This window comes from Urocampus carinirostris, chromosome 4, assembly GCF_059441175.1.
Source record: "Urocampus carinirostris isolate Australia breed hairy pipefish chromosome 4, RoL_Ucar_1.0, whole genome shotgun sequence".
In the NCBI taxonomy this organism is placed as follows: domain Eukaryota; kingdom Metazoa; phylum Chordata; class Actinopteri; order Syngnathiformes; family Syngnathidae; genus Urocampus; species Urocampus carinirostris.
The window spans coordinates 685,141-702,230 of NC_142352.1; the positions used below are offsets into that span (position 1 = coordinate 685,141).

General features: G+C 44.8%; 2 protein-coding genes across 3 annotated transcripts; one reads left to right on the forward strand and one right to left on the reverse strand.

The window, feature by feature from the left end:
- Window positions 1-216: 216 nt before the first annotated feature.
- snrpa1 (small nuclear ribonucleoprotein polypeptide A') lies at window positions 217-8,858 on the forward strand. Of its 2 annotated transcripts, XM_088333394.1 has the most exons (9): window positions 220-430; window positions 1,649-1,796; window positions 4,722-4,800; window positions 7,676-7,722; window positions 7,796-7,898; window positions 7,994-8,073; window positions 8,246-8,321; window positions 8,564-8,657; window positions 8,719-8,858. In XM_088333394.1, exons 1-9 carry the CDS (start codon window positions 349-351, stop codon window positions 8,799-8,801), a joined length of 792 nt encoding a protein of 263 aa, XP_088189520.1. In that variant the 5' UTR covers window positions 220-348; the 3' UTR covers window positions 8,802-8,858. The 2 variants fall into 2 exon arrangements, with proteins under 2 accessions (XP_088189519.1, XP_088189520.1); XM_088333393.1 differs by having other exon boundaries at window positions 217-430; window positions 7,796-8,321.
- Window positions 8,859-11,048: 2,190 nt separating this feature from the next.
- Window positions 11,049-15,325, reverse strand: nob1 (NIN1 (RPN12) binding protein 1 homolog). The gene is made up of 9 exons (XM_088333392.1): window positions 15,187-15,325; window positions 13,297-13,429; window positions 13,083-13,216; window positions 12,875-12,946; window positions 12,656-12,802; window positions 12,418-12,597; window positions 12,252-12,349; window positions 12,032-12,176; window positions 11,049-11,416 (listed from the first exon to the last, which is right to left on the reverse strand). Exons 1-9 carry the CDS (start codon window positions 15,253-15,255, stop codon window positions 11,153-11,155), a joined length of 1,242 nt encoding a protein of 413 aa, XP_088189518.1. The 5' UTR covers window positions 15,256-15,325; the 3' UTR covers window positions 11,049-11,152.
- Between the last annotated feature and the right edge of the window lie 1,765 nt (window positions 15,326-17,090).

Consider the following 17,090-nt stretch of genomic DNA (forward strand, 5'->3'; position numbering starts at 1 on the left):
GGTCTATTGGGTCTTTTTTTTCCGAGTATAGCATTAAACCTCTCGCCATCATTTCATTTGAATCATTTTGCGTGTCTGTATTTGACATTTGAGGTTTTTCGGCAGGGCAAAGGATTTAAAATAGTTTTCATCACAAATATTGATTCGAAAAAATAAATACAAATAGCGATGTCGTCTTTCGACCCGGAAGTAAACAAAGGGGCGGGCCTTAGACACTGTTATTTTCCCTTCCAATCTTTTCCGGATTAAGAAAGAAGTGCGCATTCGCTAACAGTCAGTAAGCCCGCGATTGTTAGCCGGCTCCCACGCGGTTTCTTTTTTGACTTTTTGTCAGAATTTGACGCAAAAATGGTGAAACTGTCGGCGGAGTTGATCGAGCAGGCGGCACAGTACACCAACCCGGTTAGGGACCGAGAACTGGACCTCAGAGGTGAGCGCCACGCACGCCGCCGACATCGCTTGCTAGCATGCTAGTTAGCCAGCTAGCTAGCTCATGTTTTATTTCCTTTATGTTCTTCTTTTTTTCATTTTAGCACGTATAAATATCTTTGTTGTGTCCCCCCTTAGGAAGCCCCGAATGAAAGGCGAAATATGAATGCAAAATGAAGCAAAACCACTTGCTACCTTATTCAGCCGTCTCTTGGTCGTTCTACAGCAAGGGTTTTCCAACTTTTTCATGCTTCGAGCTACTTTTTCTATACTAATCAGTGCCAAGGGCACCAAGTTTGATATGGATATCTAATTTCTGCTATTCGTATGTCGTTACTATTTAATTACCAGGTCAAGCATTAGAAGTCGGGTTAAATGGACTCAGTCAACCATTAAAATCCCTTTACCGGTAAATCACAACGGCCCAGCACTGGTGAGCTATTTTAGATGAGGTCTGCAGGCACCTCGGTTGTCCTTAAAGGGAATTCACCACGAACAGACCCCGTTTTGGCTGTAAATCGCTAAACTAAAATCTTTACAGAAGCTCATTGAACAATCCTTGTCTATTGTTGATAGTTTGTGGAGAAAAGCCACAGAAAACACTGTAAACGTCCAAAAGCTCTATTGAAGTGTCAGCCATTTTGATTGGGTGGTGGATAGGAATGGGCAGAGCTACACACACATCACACGCACTCCTTTTTCCCTCTCGGTTGTCACCGTCTACGACGAAGGTAAATACGTCCTCGTTTGGAGTATTTTGTGCCTTTTTTCTCTTCAAAAGGACCTTGCATCTTGTTTTGAAACCATTATTTAGAACAGACGGTCAAAATGAGCCTCAACAATCTCAAGTAACTACAAGAGGGAAGAACATTTTTAGTGTTATATTGATGTGGGACACAGCCATTTTTAGCATTTCAATGATTGGAACAAATAATCAAAAATCATACATTAAAATAAAATGTGCTGAAGAATTAAATTTTGTCTGGAGAGCAATTTTGTCTGAAAATACATAGTGTGGCTCTTTAAAATGAACTGATTTTTTATTTTGTTTTTTAATTTTTTGCTTGTATGGCTCTTTGGGTCCAAAACTAAGCCCCTAACCCCTAAATTACAGTGTAAGTGTACGCTTTTCACCAGGCACATCTGAATAACAGACAGAGAGGCAGTAATGGAGTTGACTTTTGGGGGCTTGCTAACGAATACCTCGCACGATTCTCAGGTTATAAGATTCCGGTCTTGGAGAACCTCGGGGCCACCCTGGACCAGTTTGACACGGTGGACTTTTCGGACAACGAAATCCGAAAGCTGGACGGATTCCCTCTTCTCAAGAGACTCAAGACCTTGCTCATGAACAACAACAGAATCTGGTGAGAACACGAAGAGAAGGAAACACGTTTCAAACGACGTCCGTTGCCATCTTTGGCACCTAAAGAATCAAAGCCCGTGACGTGTGAAGACGTCCGCGGCAATAAACCCGTTGCGGATTTAATTGAGTATAACGCGCGGCGATTTTTGATCTAACTCAAAGTAATTGTACGCTTGGATATATCACGTTAGTATTGACCCTTTGCACTCCGGTGACCTAGGCACATGGGGACACCATGACGGACAACCATAGTAATAAGTGCCTGGGGCAAATAAACGCTAGGCAACAAAGTCCAAACTATTTACTGTTGGCGATGAGTTGTCAGACATATTGTTCAGCCGGCGGATAAGGTGGCTCACCTGCTGCTATTTAGAGAAACTGAAGATGGCATTAGCGGGGCTAGCCCCTGACCCAGAAGGTCTTCCTCTTGACATATTCGTACATCTGACTTAACGGTCCGGTCTGTCTGACTTCAGTCCACACCATCTGGATCCTTACTAGTTCTTTGCCCCACGCTTGTTACTAAGGCGACTTGGTGAAATGTAATGCAACAGTAAAGCATGGGCATATTTGCAACTTGTATAGAAGTCACTTTTGAGGGTGTTGAAAATTTTGACTTTGCCGAAATTACGTTTTATCCTAACGTTCATTTTTCTGCTTTATTCATTTAAGATTTGGCGCTTTGCTTCTGTGTAAAATACGTGTTGTGGTAGAGCATGTCACCGTTTTCAATACATTTGGTAATGAGGAGATTAGTGTTTTGAATCACTGCTTGATCACTATAAAAGTAACTCTTACATAGTAAGGAACAGTGAGGGCGAGACACTAAGATAAGACAGCCATTACCACCCTAAACAGACACCGCACAAACAACTGAAAACTGTTGCAAAAAAAAAAAAAAAAAAAAAAAAAAAATACCTCACACGTATGTAAAATGGTACTCACGTACATGCTGTCTGCACTATGTTTGTTCACTGCTCAACAGACACCGCACAAAAACTGAAAACTCGTGCCAACACTACCTCATACGAAAATAATGTTACTCAAGTCTTGTTCTTGCACATGTCGACTGCACTACGTTTAATGCTCAAATTGCACAATGTCTGACCATTTCCTTTTTTTGCACTATGATGTCTATGCTTGCACCAATGTATATGCGGACTATTTTTGCACCATGATGACTTTGCACCAAATGCAATATTGCACAACCGTTACGATACAACGTTATCACGACAACCCTGTATGTAACATCCCACATGCTGACATTGTTGTGTAAATACCATGTAAATTATAACTATAGCCTTATTCCCCTTGTTTTATAACATTATCTTCTCTGTTCCTTTATCTTCTTGCTCATACCCTCACTATGTGTAAAACTGGAGTGTCATGCCCAATTTCGTTGTCACAATATGTTAGCCCATTTGTAACAATGACAATAAAGGTATATTCTATTCTATTCTATTCTATTCTAAAATTTCTGGGAAATGATAGCTAGATACTTTATTCATCCCCGCAGGGAAATTCACACTTCCAGCAGCATCTCTGCGCTGGAGAACAAAACGATGATAAAGCAAAAAGAATACAATACACAAATACCCAATGTGACGTGTTAATACCCAATGTAGCGTGTTATGTAGAGTATCTAGATAGTGCTACACAGAATACACACTGCAATAAAAATACGGTAATATGCGATGTGGGGGGTGTGGTTTAATGTAGGCCTTTACTCCGCCGGGTGGAGTTAGAGCCTCATGGCATGAGGAAGAAAAGATCTCCTCAGTCTGTCCGTGGTACAAGACTGTGACAGCAGTCTGTCGCTGAAGCTGCTCTTCTGTCTGCAGATAATGCTGTGTAGTGGATGTGATGACTTGTCCATGATTGACTGCAGCTTTTCCAGTGCCCGCATGCATCAAACATAACTTGTCACAAATTGTTTGCCGCAAATCTGGGAATACCACTGTTTGATTAGAGATAACATTGCTGTACTCTGTCTTCATCTAAAGAAATTTGAGAAACTCTTTCCGGTCGGCACACCTTATTGCGGCACAAAAAATCACGACTGTAAAAAGTGGTGCTCGTATTCTTCTGCAGTGCTTATTGCCGTCCGCTAGAGTGCCTCTTGCTGTCCGTCGTGGCTCTCATTCTGCCAGAGAAAGGCAAAGTCAAGGGGTCAATGGTAGTTTTTTTGCCCAATGATTTATCGGTCGAAAATATCGCTGACCACAATGGCTAAACGTGGAATCTCTCCACTCGCGCTTTTTAGTGACAATATCAAAATCGTTCTCACGGACGATTGTAATACTCTATGTATGGTAATTCTCGATGGCTCACGCTTCATTTCCTCCACTGCAGCTTTGCAGTTTAGCGCAATTGTCAATATCTAGAGTAAGTTTCAATTTCATTTTCTTCATCTTTTTATTGACGCATCGGTACCCGATAGAAGTGATAGATCGTGTCGAAAATTCCGAGGGCCGGCGTCGGAGAAAGGAAAAAGTCGCCCCGAATGAGATCAGTAAAACCTAAAAACATGTTGAGAAAGTAAAGACTTTGATGAAACGGTTATTTCTGACAACTGGGGGACCGATGATAAATTCACTCAAGAATGGAGACAACTCTGATATATTTAATGATGAATCGGACTTTCCGGGACGTGAAAGAAATTTCGTAACTCTTATGTCGACGTTGTGTTCATAGTTGACATCGCCGATAAATGTTTTGATCGCAATTGCGGGTATTTAGCATTTGTCACTACAGTGCTTCGTTTGAGCTGAGATTTTAAACCCATTTCAAAGAGAATTAGGTGTGCGCATTATACACCGCTATTATATTATATGCGCGCTACAATTAAATGTGCTAAATCCGATTTGTCGGGAAATGTATTTGTTTTGGGTAAAGAAATGGTAGAATTCGAGTTTTTGTTTTGCAGTCGGCTCGGCGAGAACCTGGAGCAGTGTCTTCCCGACCTTCGAGAACTCGTCTTGACCAACAACAACATTCAGGAACTGGTGAGTTTTGCAGCGAGCCCGATTGCCAAAATATGGACGTACCTCTACGCGGTTTCCCATCGGACTTTGTGAGACCCCGGTGGGCATGCCACCCCTAAAAGAATTTTCACATCCAAAAGTGGTTACTGGGTGTATGCCATTTGAAATGATCCAGAAACGCATCGAATATGGGGAAAAATGTAGAAGTTGACAGCGAAACAACCTTTTGGTGAGAACGGGCTCTTTCAGCTCGGCTCCCAAACGGCTCTTTAGATATTCGGGCCGCTTTAAGTAATGTAATGTTCTGCATCAAACCAATGAAGAAAAAATGTATCATACTACTATATTATACTAGCCTTTATTTTTTTTACTCAATATAATCATTTTAACGCTAAGCAACTTTAAAGTCGAGCCACACAGAATCCCCGGGAGAGAAAAAAACGACACAGCAAAATGAGCATGAGAAATGTGAACTTTTCTGTGCTATAAAAAAACGTTTTACAATTCAACTTCTAACAACACAGAACCTCTGATGAGATAAGTCTACTGGATATTGGTTTAGAAACACCAAATGTTAAGTTTTGGGGGACTGATTCGGACCCTTTGGTCAGTGATAGACAATGCGCAATGTTTTGGAGCCCTTGGTATCATTCGAATGAATCCAAATTTGGATCAATTTCCTGCTTTGACTCCTTTTGAACATTTATTTTTTCCTTCTTTTTGTCCCCGTGTTGCGATCTCTCTTGAACCGTTCTTGCGCTCAACGTTCTGCTGCAACAGTTAGCCCCAAAGCCTCCCTCCTCTTCTCGGCAAACAAAAACCCTCCTTCTGTACTCACAAATTGAATTCGTTCTGGGAGTAGCTTCGTAACCTGAAAACTTTGTACGGAGGGGGGCATATTGTACGTATATGTGCTCATCGGTTCCGAGCCCCGCAAAAGTACAGTATATATTTTATTAAATAAATCGTAATGGAGCATTGGAACACGAAACAGATATGAGATGACTGCACAATAAATGTAAAACCAGAGGCACATGATGGAAAAAACAAAATATCTGCCTTTTTGCCTGGCGTTTTTTGAAAAAGTGATCAAACGACGTCCGCTTTTGCCAGCTTTTGACAATCTGTTGAATATGCGCCAGGCAGGCGTAGCGATAGCCCGAGGCGACACTTTGTCCGGCCGATTCCGAGACTTTGTGGAATTTTGTTAGAATGTCTTTCATTTGGGCTGATGGAAAGATGGCTGCGTCTCCCTCCCCGCCACCTTGGAGGGAAACCCAGCCTCTTCGTCTGAGCTCTGAACTGTGGCGGTTGACACCAAGAGCAGCATGCTGGGAGCACAGCAGGCAGATTCAAAGCCGTGGCCAGTTTTTTTAGGTTCTGGGAACCTCCAGGAGCTGCGAATGGCAACGTGTTCTGTATTAGATTTTTCATTATGATATTTTTCAATATGATAGTGTATGATAAATCCAGTGTCAAAGGGCTGCTATAAACTGAGATGAATTCTGCCTCCATCTCAGAAGATTTTTCTATATGACATGGGAAACACCGCTACAAACTGGAATAATTTGTTCCCGGATCATGTCGGGATCTCAATTTTGTATCCGGAACCTATTTTCCCCAATAATTGAAAACCAATGAATTCGTTCCAGGCCTCCCAAAGGTATCAGTTAACACTAAACGGCTGTAGAGACATTTACTTGATGACTAAAGACACATTTAAATCATAATTAAACATAAAATTGCAGTCATACAAGAGATAAGACTATGATGAAATGACCACAGCGCTGTACCTCGTTCTTTTCGTAAGGTGGTCTTTCTGTCGTATGCCGGTCAAGATATTTGTTCAAAAGACTGCTGGTATCTTGAATTTCTGGTATCTTGGGCAGCTTGTATCTAGAGGCATTACTGCAGCCAACTGGTAAAGCAAACGTGAGAATTTTGGAAATGAAAAGGGCTTTCCAAGGAGGCCATACTGTATTTTGCCCGAATGTTTTTTTTTTGGCAAAAATGCAGGGACAGCTTTGTTTTCCAATGTCCCTTTTGCGTTGTAAAGTACTGTCTTCTTCTTCCGTGTAAGGAAAAAATGGAATAGTCGATTCAAAGTTTTTTCCTACTTAAGGGCTGCAACAACACATCGATCAAATAGATGACTGAAGCGTCAACAACTAATTACCTTATCGGGTCATCGTGTTGTGCGCATGATGAGCCACGAAGCATTTTCAATGAACGCAAATAAGTGCAAGGGATCTTGTTGTAGTAACACGTTAGTCCTGCAGTTTTTAGAAAAGTATCTCGTATTTATGTGCCGTGCCTACATAAAGACACAAACAAAGCCTTTTTGGTGACCCAAGTCCCACGACACAATTGTTTTTTACAGGATTTGTATGGGTGCTTGAAATCCCTGAAAACTTTTTAAAATTTTAATGTGTTTTCAAGGTCAGGAAAATGTTGTGCATTTTGGACGATAAGTAAAAAAAATGCAAAAAATCAGCAGTCTCTAAAATTGATAGATGCACCATCAATATCATGGAAACCAATCCAAATTGGGCTCATTTTCTCCTTTTTACATGTGGCACTTTCTTTTTGTCTTCCGTAATAACCTCCATTATTACCCAACACCCGTAGAGCCCTTTCCCTATTTCTGAGATTGAGGCAGAATGGCAGTATTCATGTCAGTTTATAGCAGCCCTTTGACACTAAAAGATCCTAGATCACGGCCCGGAATAGCACAGTGGGTGCTAGCAGCAAAATAGCCCCTTTATTTTAGTCATCAAAGTCAACAAAAACATTCTTTTGATCGGCGCTGGGTTTCTTTGGGGGTACTGGGAAAGCCATGAAAAGAGCGTACCGACGGTGTCCTTAAGTCTCAAGCGTGGAATTTTTGTCGTTTCAGGGCGACTTGGAGCCGCTGGCGTCCGTCAAGACCTTGAGCCTGCTCAGGTGAGTGTCGCGCCGGGGGGGAGGGGCTTGGGCGGTGCCGCAGCGCGTGCTCACGTTCTCTCGACCCCGGCAGCTTACTGAGGAATCCCGTCACCAATAAGAAGCACTACCGCCTTTACGTCATCTACAAAATGCCGCAGATCCGCGTCCTGGACTTTCAGAAGGTCAAGCTCAAGGTGATTGGGGGGTGGGGCGTGTCCCGCCAGATCCGGACTCCGTCCCGAAAGGCCTCCGCCGACAATGCCGTAACGCCGTTTGCTTGTGGTCTCAGGAACGTCAGGAAGCGGAGAAAATGTTCAAAGGCAAACGCGGCGCTCAGCTGGCGAAGGATATCGCCAAGCAGAGCAAAACGTAAGAGGGGCGGTCCCCGGCGGGAGGGGGAGGGGCCGCCGCGGGCCCCGCCCCCTCGCCGTCAAGCGTATCTCCTATTGGCCGGAGAGCAGATACTACACAGGGGTCGCGGCCGCTGCCGAGCGAGCGAGCGCCGACGTCGGCTAACGCTCGCTTTTTTTTTTGCGCGCAGGTTCACGCCCGGGATGGCGGCGCAACTGGAGAAGAAGAAGAGCGGGCCTTCGCACGCTGACGTAGAAGCTATCAAGGTGAGATCTGGCGCTCCCTGCAGGATGAAAAGGGAAAAGAACGTTTTGGGCTCGCGGGAAGGCCGCATCTTTTAAGAAGCTCATTGGGGCTCGGGGGCTGCATGGTAGGAATAAAAACCCTCGCGGGGGCCAGACTGGTACTTAGAGGGCGAGAAAGAGACAGAAAAAACAAAGAAAGGGAGCTGGTGAGAGAGAGCCCGTTTGCCGACGACACATGGAAATTCATGTTTTTGATTTTTCAGAGCGCCATCGCCAAAGCCACGTCATTGGCCGAAGTGGAACGCCTCAAAGGATTGCTGCAGGCCGGGCAAATCCCGGGACGGGGATCGACGCAAGGTGGGTGCGCGGCGGCCCCGCCCTCTTTCGTGGTCACGCCCCCTCAACCTGTCTCCCGTAGATGGCGCCGGCGTGGAGGAGGAAGAGGACGAAGAACCCATGGACCAGAACATGGAACAGGATCTTCCCGTCAACGGGTCCTGAACACCCCGAGGCAACATTTGTACATTTTATTTTACTTATTAAATTTTTTTTTTACTACTTTTGGGCTCGAGTTTCAGCATTTGCGGCAGACCAGGGGTGTCTGACGCGAGTTCGGTTGGGGCGGCGGCATCCGGTATTTCTTTTCTCGAGCGTGGTCCCCTTCATTCCAAAAATTTCCTTAAAAAAATCTATTTCGGGTCGTGCTATTTTTTTGAATAGCCTTTAACACTCGAAGTCGCGGTGTAGCGCCGTTTGGCTTTCCTACATAGAATACCCAAAAGGACAGCCCACTCGTCTGCAGATTAGGCAAACAACTCGGTAATGACTCTTGGCATGCTGATGTGGAAAAAAGACTATTTACTTGGAAAGCGTTACAGCCCGTATTACTCGACTTGTGGGATATTTTGGGCAATATTCCTGCCCCGTGTTGTATCTAAACCCCTCAGTCGCTAAATGAGAGTTTGAAATAACGCGGCCTTTTGGCTGTTCGCTGGTCATTCTGGAGGGGGAAGAGAATTTCTGGCACTTTGGGTGTTCATCTCAAGAAGTTCCAAAGATGAACCGGGGTTCTAGTGATCCAAGATTCGCGAGCGTTATTCGATACCAACTGCAAGAATTCACCTTGGAGACGATTTAGTTTGGTCTCAGTTTGCGGAGGTTCTGTTGGAAAACTTTCAAAGTTATCGTGCGACGCAAAAAATATCTAAACATTCAAATATCGATCATTAAAACAAGATTCTTTTGGTCTAAAATTATCTTGGGTTTGTAGATAATTTTGTCACGGGCTCTGGATTTCTTGTTTTCTTTCATAAAGATTCCATGATTTATAAACAAAACAAAAAGGAAACAAAAATGTATACAGAGGAGCATTGGTGACCCTCGTGCGTTTAAGGAACTCGTCAAAATGTTTGAAAAAAATAAAGCTAAAGCATGACACAAATCCAAACATCAAATCCATAATTACAAAACAAATAGAAAGGGAATAACAAAAGACGCAAAATATAGAAAATAGGAGAAAGGTGAAAAAAACCTTAAAGGCGGCTACAATTTTTCAGCTTATCTTGGTTTATCTGTATTCTAACTTAACATTGTGTTTAAATGTAATTTAAGTATAAGAGGATTTTTTTCCCCTCTATCGGTGTGTGTGTGAATGGGTAACCGAAGTACATTGTAAATGACTTTGCGAAGTCTTCCGTGACTTAAAGGGACATTTCTTCACAAAGAACGGCGAAAAGGAGTTTCATGTTTGCCACTGAACACGTCAATTGGCTTAGTTCAACAGTTTGACACCAGCGCCAATTCACCGCGCTATACAAACGTTATTTTTGCCTTTGTTGTCTTTCGGCTGCGAAACGAATAAATACAAAATACCTTTCGGCGCTGCATCTCTAGTAGCCAGCGGAAGCGTTTAGCCCGGCCTGCTAAACTCAAACGGTCCAAAAAAAAGAGCGTTGGTATGTAGAAAACATTCAAACTCGTGAAAATGTGCTAGATTACCCCCGTTAAAATGGTCTCATTTTCGTAGTTCTTTGCATCTTAACACACGAGTAAAAAAGGAACCAAGCGAACTCTTGTGACTTAGCTTTCATTCCCGACATCTTAAGACTTCTCCGTTTCTGCCTCACCAGGACGCGGAAAAAATCTTTCGGCACTGCAATTTGAGATTCTAAAAAAGGGGACCCCGTCCGTGAAGTCATTGACAAGTGTCGTGTTTCTCAACGGATGGGTCACGGGCGGCTGCGTTGGCAAAATAAGGAAAAACTGCCCAATCTTTTCTATCTGCGTTTTGAGAGGGAACACTTTTCATTGCATTGCCATTGACTGCGTTTTATTTCCTTCCCGTAATACAGCTCCCCATAAGGTTTGCGATGAGGGGAAGGAAACCCGGAACGAGTTGAAAGAAACCAGGGTGAGATAAGATAATGTTGAGTTGCTGGAAGGGACAGAACATGATTTCCAAAGATATCTTTTTAACCATATTCAGTATGTGAAAGTTATCTTTGCAATTATGCGTCCAGTTAAATACTTGCGTATATATACGCAAGTATTTACGAGACAGGAAGTCGATTTCGTTTTTTCAAAGGGGACCCTATTCTACTCTCTGCCTTAGACGGCACAATATTTTCATATGGTATATTTGAGAAATCTTGGCAGCTAGGTAATAGGGTGGAAGAACGGCTTCTCGAGGAAGACTGCTCGAGAAGCACCTATCTAGTAATTAGAGATCCGTTCTTGTCCTCTTGTCAGAGAGAGAGAAGTTTGTCCTTTATTAAGGATCAAGCAAATACCAAACGACACAACTCGGAATCAGGGGGGGCGTCTCCGAGGCGGAAAAAAAAACGGGAACGTAACTATCCAAATTTCTTTCGGTTGGCGTTGGGGTTGACGCGGCGTCGTCCGGCGCCGCAGCGCGCGTCCCTGAGGTGGAGTTCGGCGGCTCGGCTGTAGACGTCGTTGACGGCGAAGGGGGAAGCCCCCCCGGCGGCCAAGTCGGGGTCCCAGGCGTCCGTCTTCTGTCTGGCCTTGCGGGACAAGCGCTGCTGGGGGAAGGGCTGGTCCTCGCACAGCCGAGGATTGCGGCTGTGCTTGCCCCCCTTCGGAGCCGGCAAACTGTACTGAAGGGGGCGACAGAGAGCTACGCGTCAACGGAGACGAAGGACAGTTTCTGATTGACTCATATAAAGCGACCGTCTTGGTGCTATTTCGAGCATTTCCTATTTATGATCGCCACTTGTGTCCATGGACTGCTATAAACTGACATGAATTCTGCCTTAACACTGCTTACAAAAACGGAAAGGGCTCTAAAATTGCGAGTTCAAAAAGAAAGAACTGCATGTGTAGCGAGCAGAAAAACGAGCCAAATTTGGACTTATTCTAATAGTGTTTTGTTTCGAAACAGACCGCATCCAATCTGACGATCATAGAGAGCCGTCGCTACACATGACAATGCCATAATGACTGAGATTGGGCGTATCGGCGTCAGGTTCACGCACTTAAAAAAAAAGGGCATTTATGGCGCAGACTCCCAAGAAACATGGCAATGGCAACAATTTCAAGCATTTTCGAGCATTTTTCAATGCTTGAAAACGCAATGTTAAAATGCAAGCATTTTCAAGGATTTCAAGTATGAACCCAAATCCTCCTAATCTTTGCGATTGGCTCATTTAACCAAATGCAATATGTGGTTTTTGTCCGGTTTGGTGTCCCGAAGCGTGCGTTTGGCGCCTCACCCGGAGTCCCCTGTGACTGAGCACTTTGGGGTTCCTGGAGAAATGCATGGTGAGGTGGCCCTGCTGGTCCACGCTGACGCTGACTTTTTTGAGGGTCTGATTGCCGCACTTGGGACAGAAGACTTTGGCCACGTCGCTGGTGGTCCTGGAGCGGGACACAAAGCAGAGCGCGGGTCAGCCCCCCTCCGGTCGGCCGAGGCGACGGGACGGGCCCACTGACGCGAAGCAGGCGTGACACCGCAGGATGTAGTTGCGAGCTTGTCGGATCAGCATCCCGTTGACGGACAGCGCGCGGAGGCCCATCTGGATCAGGACGTTCTGAAAGGGAAGCGCGGAGGGGGAGCGTCACCGCAACGCCGGGGAGGGAGCATTTCCTTTTCGCTCACCTGCATGGCGAAATCCGTGGTCAGGCATCCCACTTGGACTCGCGCGGCCGTCGTTTGATCGGACGAGTCAGTCTTCAACCGATCGATGTTGCCGGGGGTGATCCAGCCTCCTCCGTCGTCGTCGTCATCGTCGTCATCATCATCATCCTCGTCGTCCTCTTCTCCCCCGTCATCTTCTTCCTACAAAGACGGACGTCAAGCCTTGAGTCCGGCTCCAATTCCCCCGGCGTGTAGTCACCAGCAGAGCCAGCAGGTGGCGGTCGACAGGGGCCGGCGGCGTCCGCCAGAACAGGAAGCTGTCGAACTGCTCCCCTTCCGTTGGCGGCGGCGACGTCGTCGTCTGCGCCGGGGGCAGGCTCTCCGCTCCGTCTTTGCGCCGGGACCCCTGACGGGAAGGAAAGGACGAATTTGGAGCCCGTCACGCGAGAAAAACGGCATCTTTGGGGCGCTTTCCAACCTGGGAGGGAAAGTGGAAACCGGCCACGTCGACGGGCGCTTCCGGGTGGCGCCAGGTGCTGCTCACGTCCACCTGAACAAAAGACGATTCGGAAATAGGAGGCGCCGTACCCGCCATGCTGGCCTTCTGCTCGATACCAATGCGACGTGATCGTTTTTGCCGGGAAATAAGGATCGATTTTTCCGGAGCCCGCCGCGTCCCGACCCACCTGTAGGCACGGCTCCCGGCGCAGGTGGGCGGTCCCGACGTGCTCCTCCTCCAGCTGCAAAGTCAAGGCCAAGACTTTGATGTCGGTGGGCGAAAGGCTGGCGTAGTCGCCCGTCTTCTTGGCAAACTCCGTCACTAACGGGAGACAGAAATAGGCACGGCTGAGCGGGCGCGGCCGCGAACCCCGCCCACCCCTCGTTAGCGGGCCCCGCTACCCCATCGGACGTGTCGGGCCGAAGACGGGCGCAGGTTGAGCTGGTAAGGGAGGACGGCCAGGCTCCTCCTGGTGGCTTTGTCCCGGATCTCGTCCACTACCTCTTTCAGCGTGTACACGTTCTTACCGATGTCCTGAAACGCACCGTCAAAAATCACTATTCCTTTTAGAGTATGCTCTTTGCCAAAGCGCTGAGCGGCCGCGTCACAAAGCTAAAACTAGTAGCGTGCTTTAAGGTGCACCTAAAAGCCTTCCTTTTTTCAAAAGCCCACCAAGCGCCTTATAGTTCGGTGCGCTGTATACAAGGATACATACGGAGTTGCAATGATGGTAAGCAGCCGCCGACTTGATTTCCACTATACAGGAGTTTCATTGGCTAACCAATGTGTCAATCAGCATTTGAATGGGTCACTATTGGCTAAAGTTATTGGGAGGTAAAGGTGGGGGTCCCTTTTTAGCAATACAGGCCTGTATAGGTTAATGCAAGTTGCGGATTTGTAAAACAAAGCCTGCGAAATCGTTTTATACGTGCACAGTGGCAGAGATGCTTTTAGGCGGATTTGTATTTCTCGGTGGTCATTTTGGATGGACTGGATGTGAGGAGGTTGGAGGCCGCGAGACCACCTCTGGGGGAGCTAGCCCGGCTTTCTCGTTTCGGGGTATCGTGTTGCAGACTGAATCTGAGGTTACTCCGATAGGTACAAATACGTACATGCGCACCTCCAAAGGTCCCGTATGCCTGTAATGACACTCTTCTAGACACTTTTGGCTCGAGGGGAACGTCATTTCCACCCTCTGTTTATGCTGCACAATCAAAAATAAAGCCGAAGAGTTTGCACTTTCCGACACGACTTGGCACCACTTTTTTAGATTACCCGCGGCGTCCGTACCTGTCAGAGAAGCGGATTTGCCTCTCTACGGGCATCGGAACGTTAAGGGCTTGGTAAAATTTGGCTGACAGAAAATATAGGACTAGAGGAAGAAAACAAATATGTAAAAAAGAAAGAGGACGAAGTGATAAAGAAGAAGACAGCCTCAAAAAAAAAGGACGGAATAAGAAAATCCCAAAAAAGCAGGTGGAAAAGAAAAGAGGTAAAAAAGAAGAATTTATTGAAAAAAATCAAAAAAGCACCAAAAGGGGGATAAGGAAGAAAAAACAAAAGGGGAAAAGGGAAAAAACTGAAAGGATAAAAAACGAGAAAATAAGAAAACAGCATCATAGTTTTGGTTTGTTCATGTTTTTGTGCATTAATCAAATTGTTTTTATCATGAGGAGGAATTAAACACACTGCCTTTCAGTACATTATATAGCATTTGTACATTTTGAATGTTTATGATGTGTAAAGTTACATCAAGAAATATTTCCGGATGAGAGGGCACTGTCTTGTCTAATGCAAAGGAAAACCAGTGCCACAGAACACGACGTAGCAGCAAGATGCCAGAGAAACGTGACAGCGACCTCTCAGTATGGATTCCGCTATGTGAAAGAAATAAAAACGTGTCCAACAATGAATTATGAACAGCGGTGTGATAGTTTGTGTATTTTTGCCTATTATTAAAAAAAAAATGTAACTGAAGGAAGGTTTTGATGGACCACGAGAAGCCACTAAATGACACACTGATCCTTTAAAGGTTCAACCAAAAACAAATTTGTTGATATTTACATTTACGATATTTTTGACGGATGACATGTTTCTATACCCGAAATGACATTTGTTGCTCTTTCGTCTTGTTTCGTAAGCTAATTTAGAAATCGAAGTGGAATAACACGCGAACGACGATGCTTTGGTGGCGCAACGTTGAAAAAGGCCCGTTCGGTCGTCGCCGCGTTTAAAACGAATAGCTGCAACGAGAGAGTTTGAATCAAAGTATAAAAGTGAAGAAAACGTACCTGAAGAGGAGCTTTGTTGAGAAAAGCTCCCGCATCCGCAACGACGTGCTCCACTTCGGGCTGCGCCATCTTGACTCAGTGACGTCACTCTCCGTCCAGTCAGAGAAGACACTTTCTTCTTCTTTGATTTAAACGGCAGTTTATTCATCACTTTGGTGCATTACTGCTCTCTATCTTTAACGGAGATGTAATGCATAATCAAAAGTCCAATTTTCCTTCAAATATGTCAGCGTCTCATCTCTCATTAGCCGTACCGCTTATCCTCAGTAGGGTCGCAGGGGTGCTGGAGCCCATCAAAACAATCATCGGGCAGTGGGCACCCTGAACTGGTTGCCAGCCAATCGCAGGGCACACAGGGACAGACAACTCATTCGCTCATTCGCACCTAGGGACAATTTGGACCAGCCAATTCACCTGAAATGCATGTTTTTGGAATGTGGGAGGAAACCGGAGCGCCCAGAGGAAACCCACGCAAGCACGGGGAAAACATACAAACTCCGCACAGTAAGTCCGGGAGCTGGAGTTGAACCCACGACAGGTTCCCATGACATGAACTGTGCCGCACAAGCGCTAACCACTGCGCCGCCGTGCTGCCTTATGTCAGCGTCCCTGATTTTAATTGAAGAAAATCAGATATGACGTCACAGTTAAAAGCACTAAGTTTGACATTTAGTTTTTTTTTTGTTGTACAGTAGCTGTATATATATATTTGGACATTCTTTTAGTATATCTGCTGTCTGATTTTTAAAGGAATTTCTGTAGTATTTTGTAGTTTTGTGCAGTAGTGCACTACTATTTTGGTAGTAATTGCATAGTAGATTCATCTCATCTCATCAGCTGCACCGCTTATCCTCAGTAGGGTCGCAGGGGTGCTGGAGCCCATCAAAACAATCATCGGACAGTGGGCAGGGGACACCCTGAACTGCTTGCCAGCCAACTCACCTAGGGACAATTTGGACCGGACATATAACCTGAAATGCATGTTTTTTGGAATGTGAGAGGAAACCGGAGTGCCCGGAGGAAACCACGCAAGCATGGGGAGAACATACAAACTCCGCACAGGAAGTCTGGAGCTGGATTCGAACCCACGCAGGAGGTTCCCAAGACCTTAGAACTGTGCCGCACATGCTCTAACCACTGCGCCGCCGTGCTGCATGCATAGTACTTTTTTGTACCTTGTATTTTTCTGTTTGTAATTCTGTAATAATTCTGTCCTAATATTTTTATAGCTGGATTTTTGTATACCGGTATTACCGTAGTGTTTTTTTTGTATATCTGCAGAAGTATTTCTGAAGTATTAAGATCGTAGTATTTTTCAATTATTTCTGTCGAATTCCTGTAATATTTATATAGTACTAACCCCTTTGTGTTTTTTCAACATTTTGGACATACTAACCCATTTGTGTTTTTTGCAAATTTTGGATATACTAAACCCCTTTTTTTTTTTTTTACATTTTGGACTTACTAACCCCTAAGTGTTTTTTTGACATTTTCGACATACTAACCCCTTTGTGTTTTTTGCAAATTTTGGATATACTAACCCCCCTTTTTTTTTTACATTTTGGACTTACTAACCCCTATGTGTTTTTTTGACATTTTCGACATACTAACCCCTTTGTGTTTTTTGCAAATTTTGGATATACTAACCCCCTTTTTTTTTTTTACATTTTGGACTTACTAACCCCTATGTGTTTTTTTGACATTTTCGACGTACTAACCCCTTTGTGTTTTTTGCAAATTTTGGATATACTAACCCCCTTTTTTTTTTTTTTTTACATTTTGGACGTACTAACTAACCCCTTTGTGTTTTTTTGCAAATTTTTGACATACTAACCCCTGTTTTTTTTTTTTTTTTTTTACATTTTGGACATTCTAAACCCTTTGTGTTTTTTGCAAATTTTGGA

Bases quoted from the DNA above. Each gene is read 5' to 3' on its own strand.
- snrpa1 (XM_088333393.1), top strand. From the start codon at position 349: ATGGTGAAACTGTCGGCGGAGTTGATCGAGCAGGCGGCACAGTACACC. The intron at 1,797-4,721 runs GTGAGAACACGA...TTTGTTTTGCAG, and splicing joins ATGAACAACAACAGAATCTG to TCGGCTCGGCGAGAACCTGG. The intron at 8,658-8,718 runs GTGGGTGCGCGG...TGTCTCCCGTAG, and splicing joins GGGACGGGGATCGACGCAAG to ATGGCGCCGGCGTGGAGGAG.
- nob1 (XM_088333392.1), bottom strand. From the start codon at position 15,255: ATGGCGCAGCCCGAAGTGGAGCACGTCGTTGCGGATGCGGGAGCTTTT. The intron at 12,803-12,874 runs GTTGGAAAGCGC...CCTTCCCGTCAG, and splicing joins GTTTCCACTTTCCCTCCCAG to GGGTCCCGGCGCAAAGACGG. The intron at 12,350-12,417 runs GTGAGCGAAAAG...CTTCCCTTTCAG, and splicing joins CCACGGATTTCGCCATGCAG to AACGTCCTGATCCAGATGGG.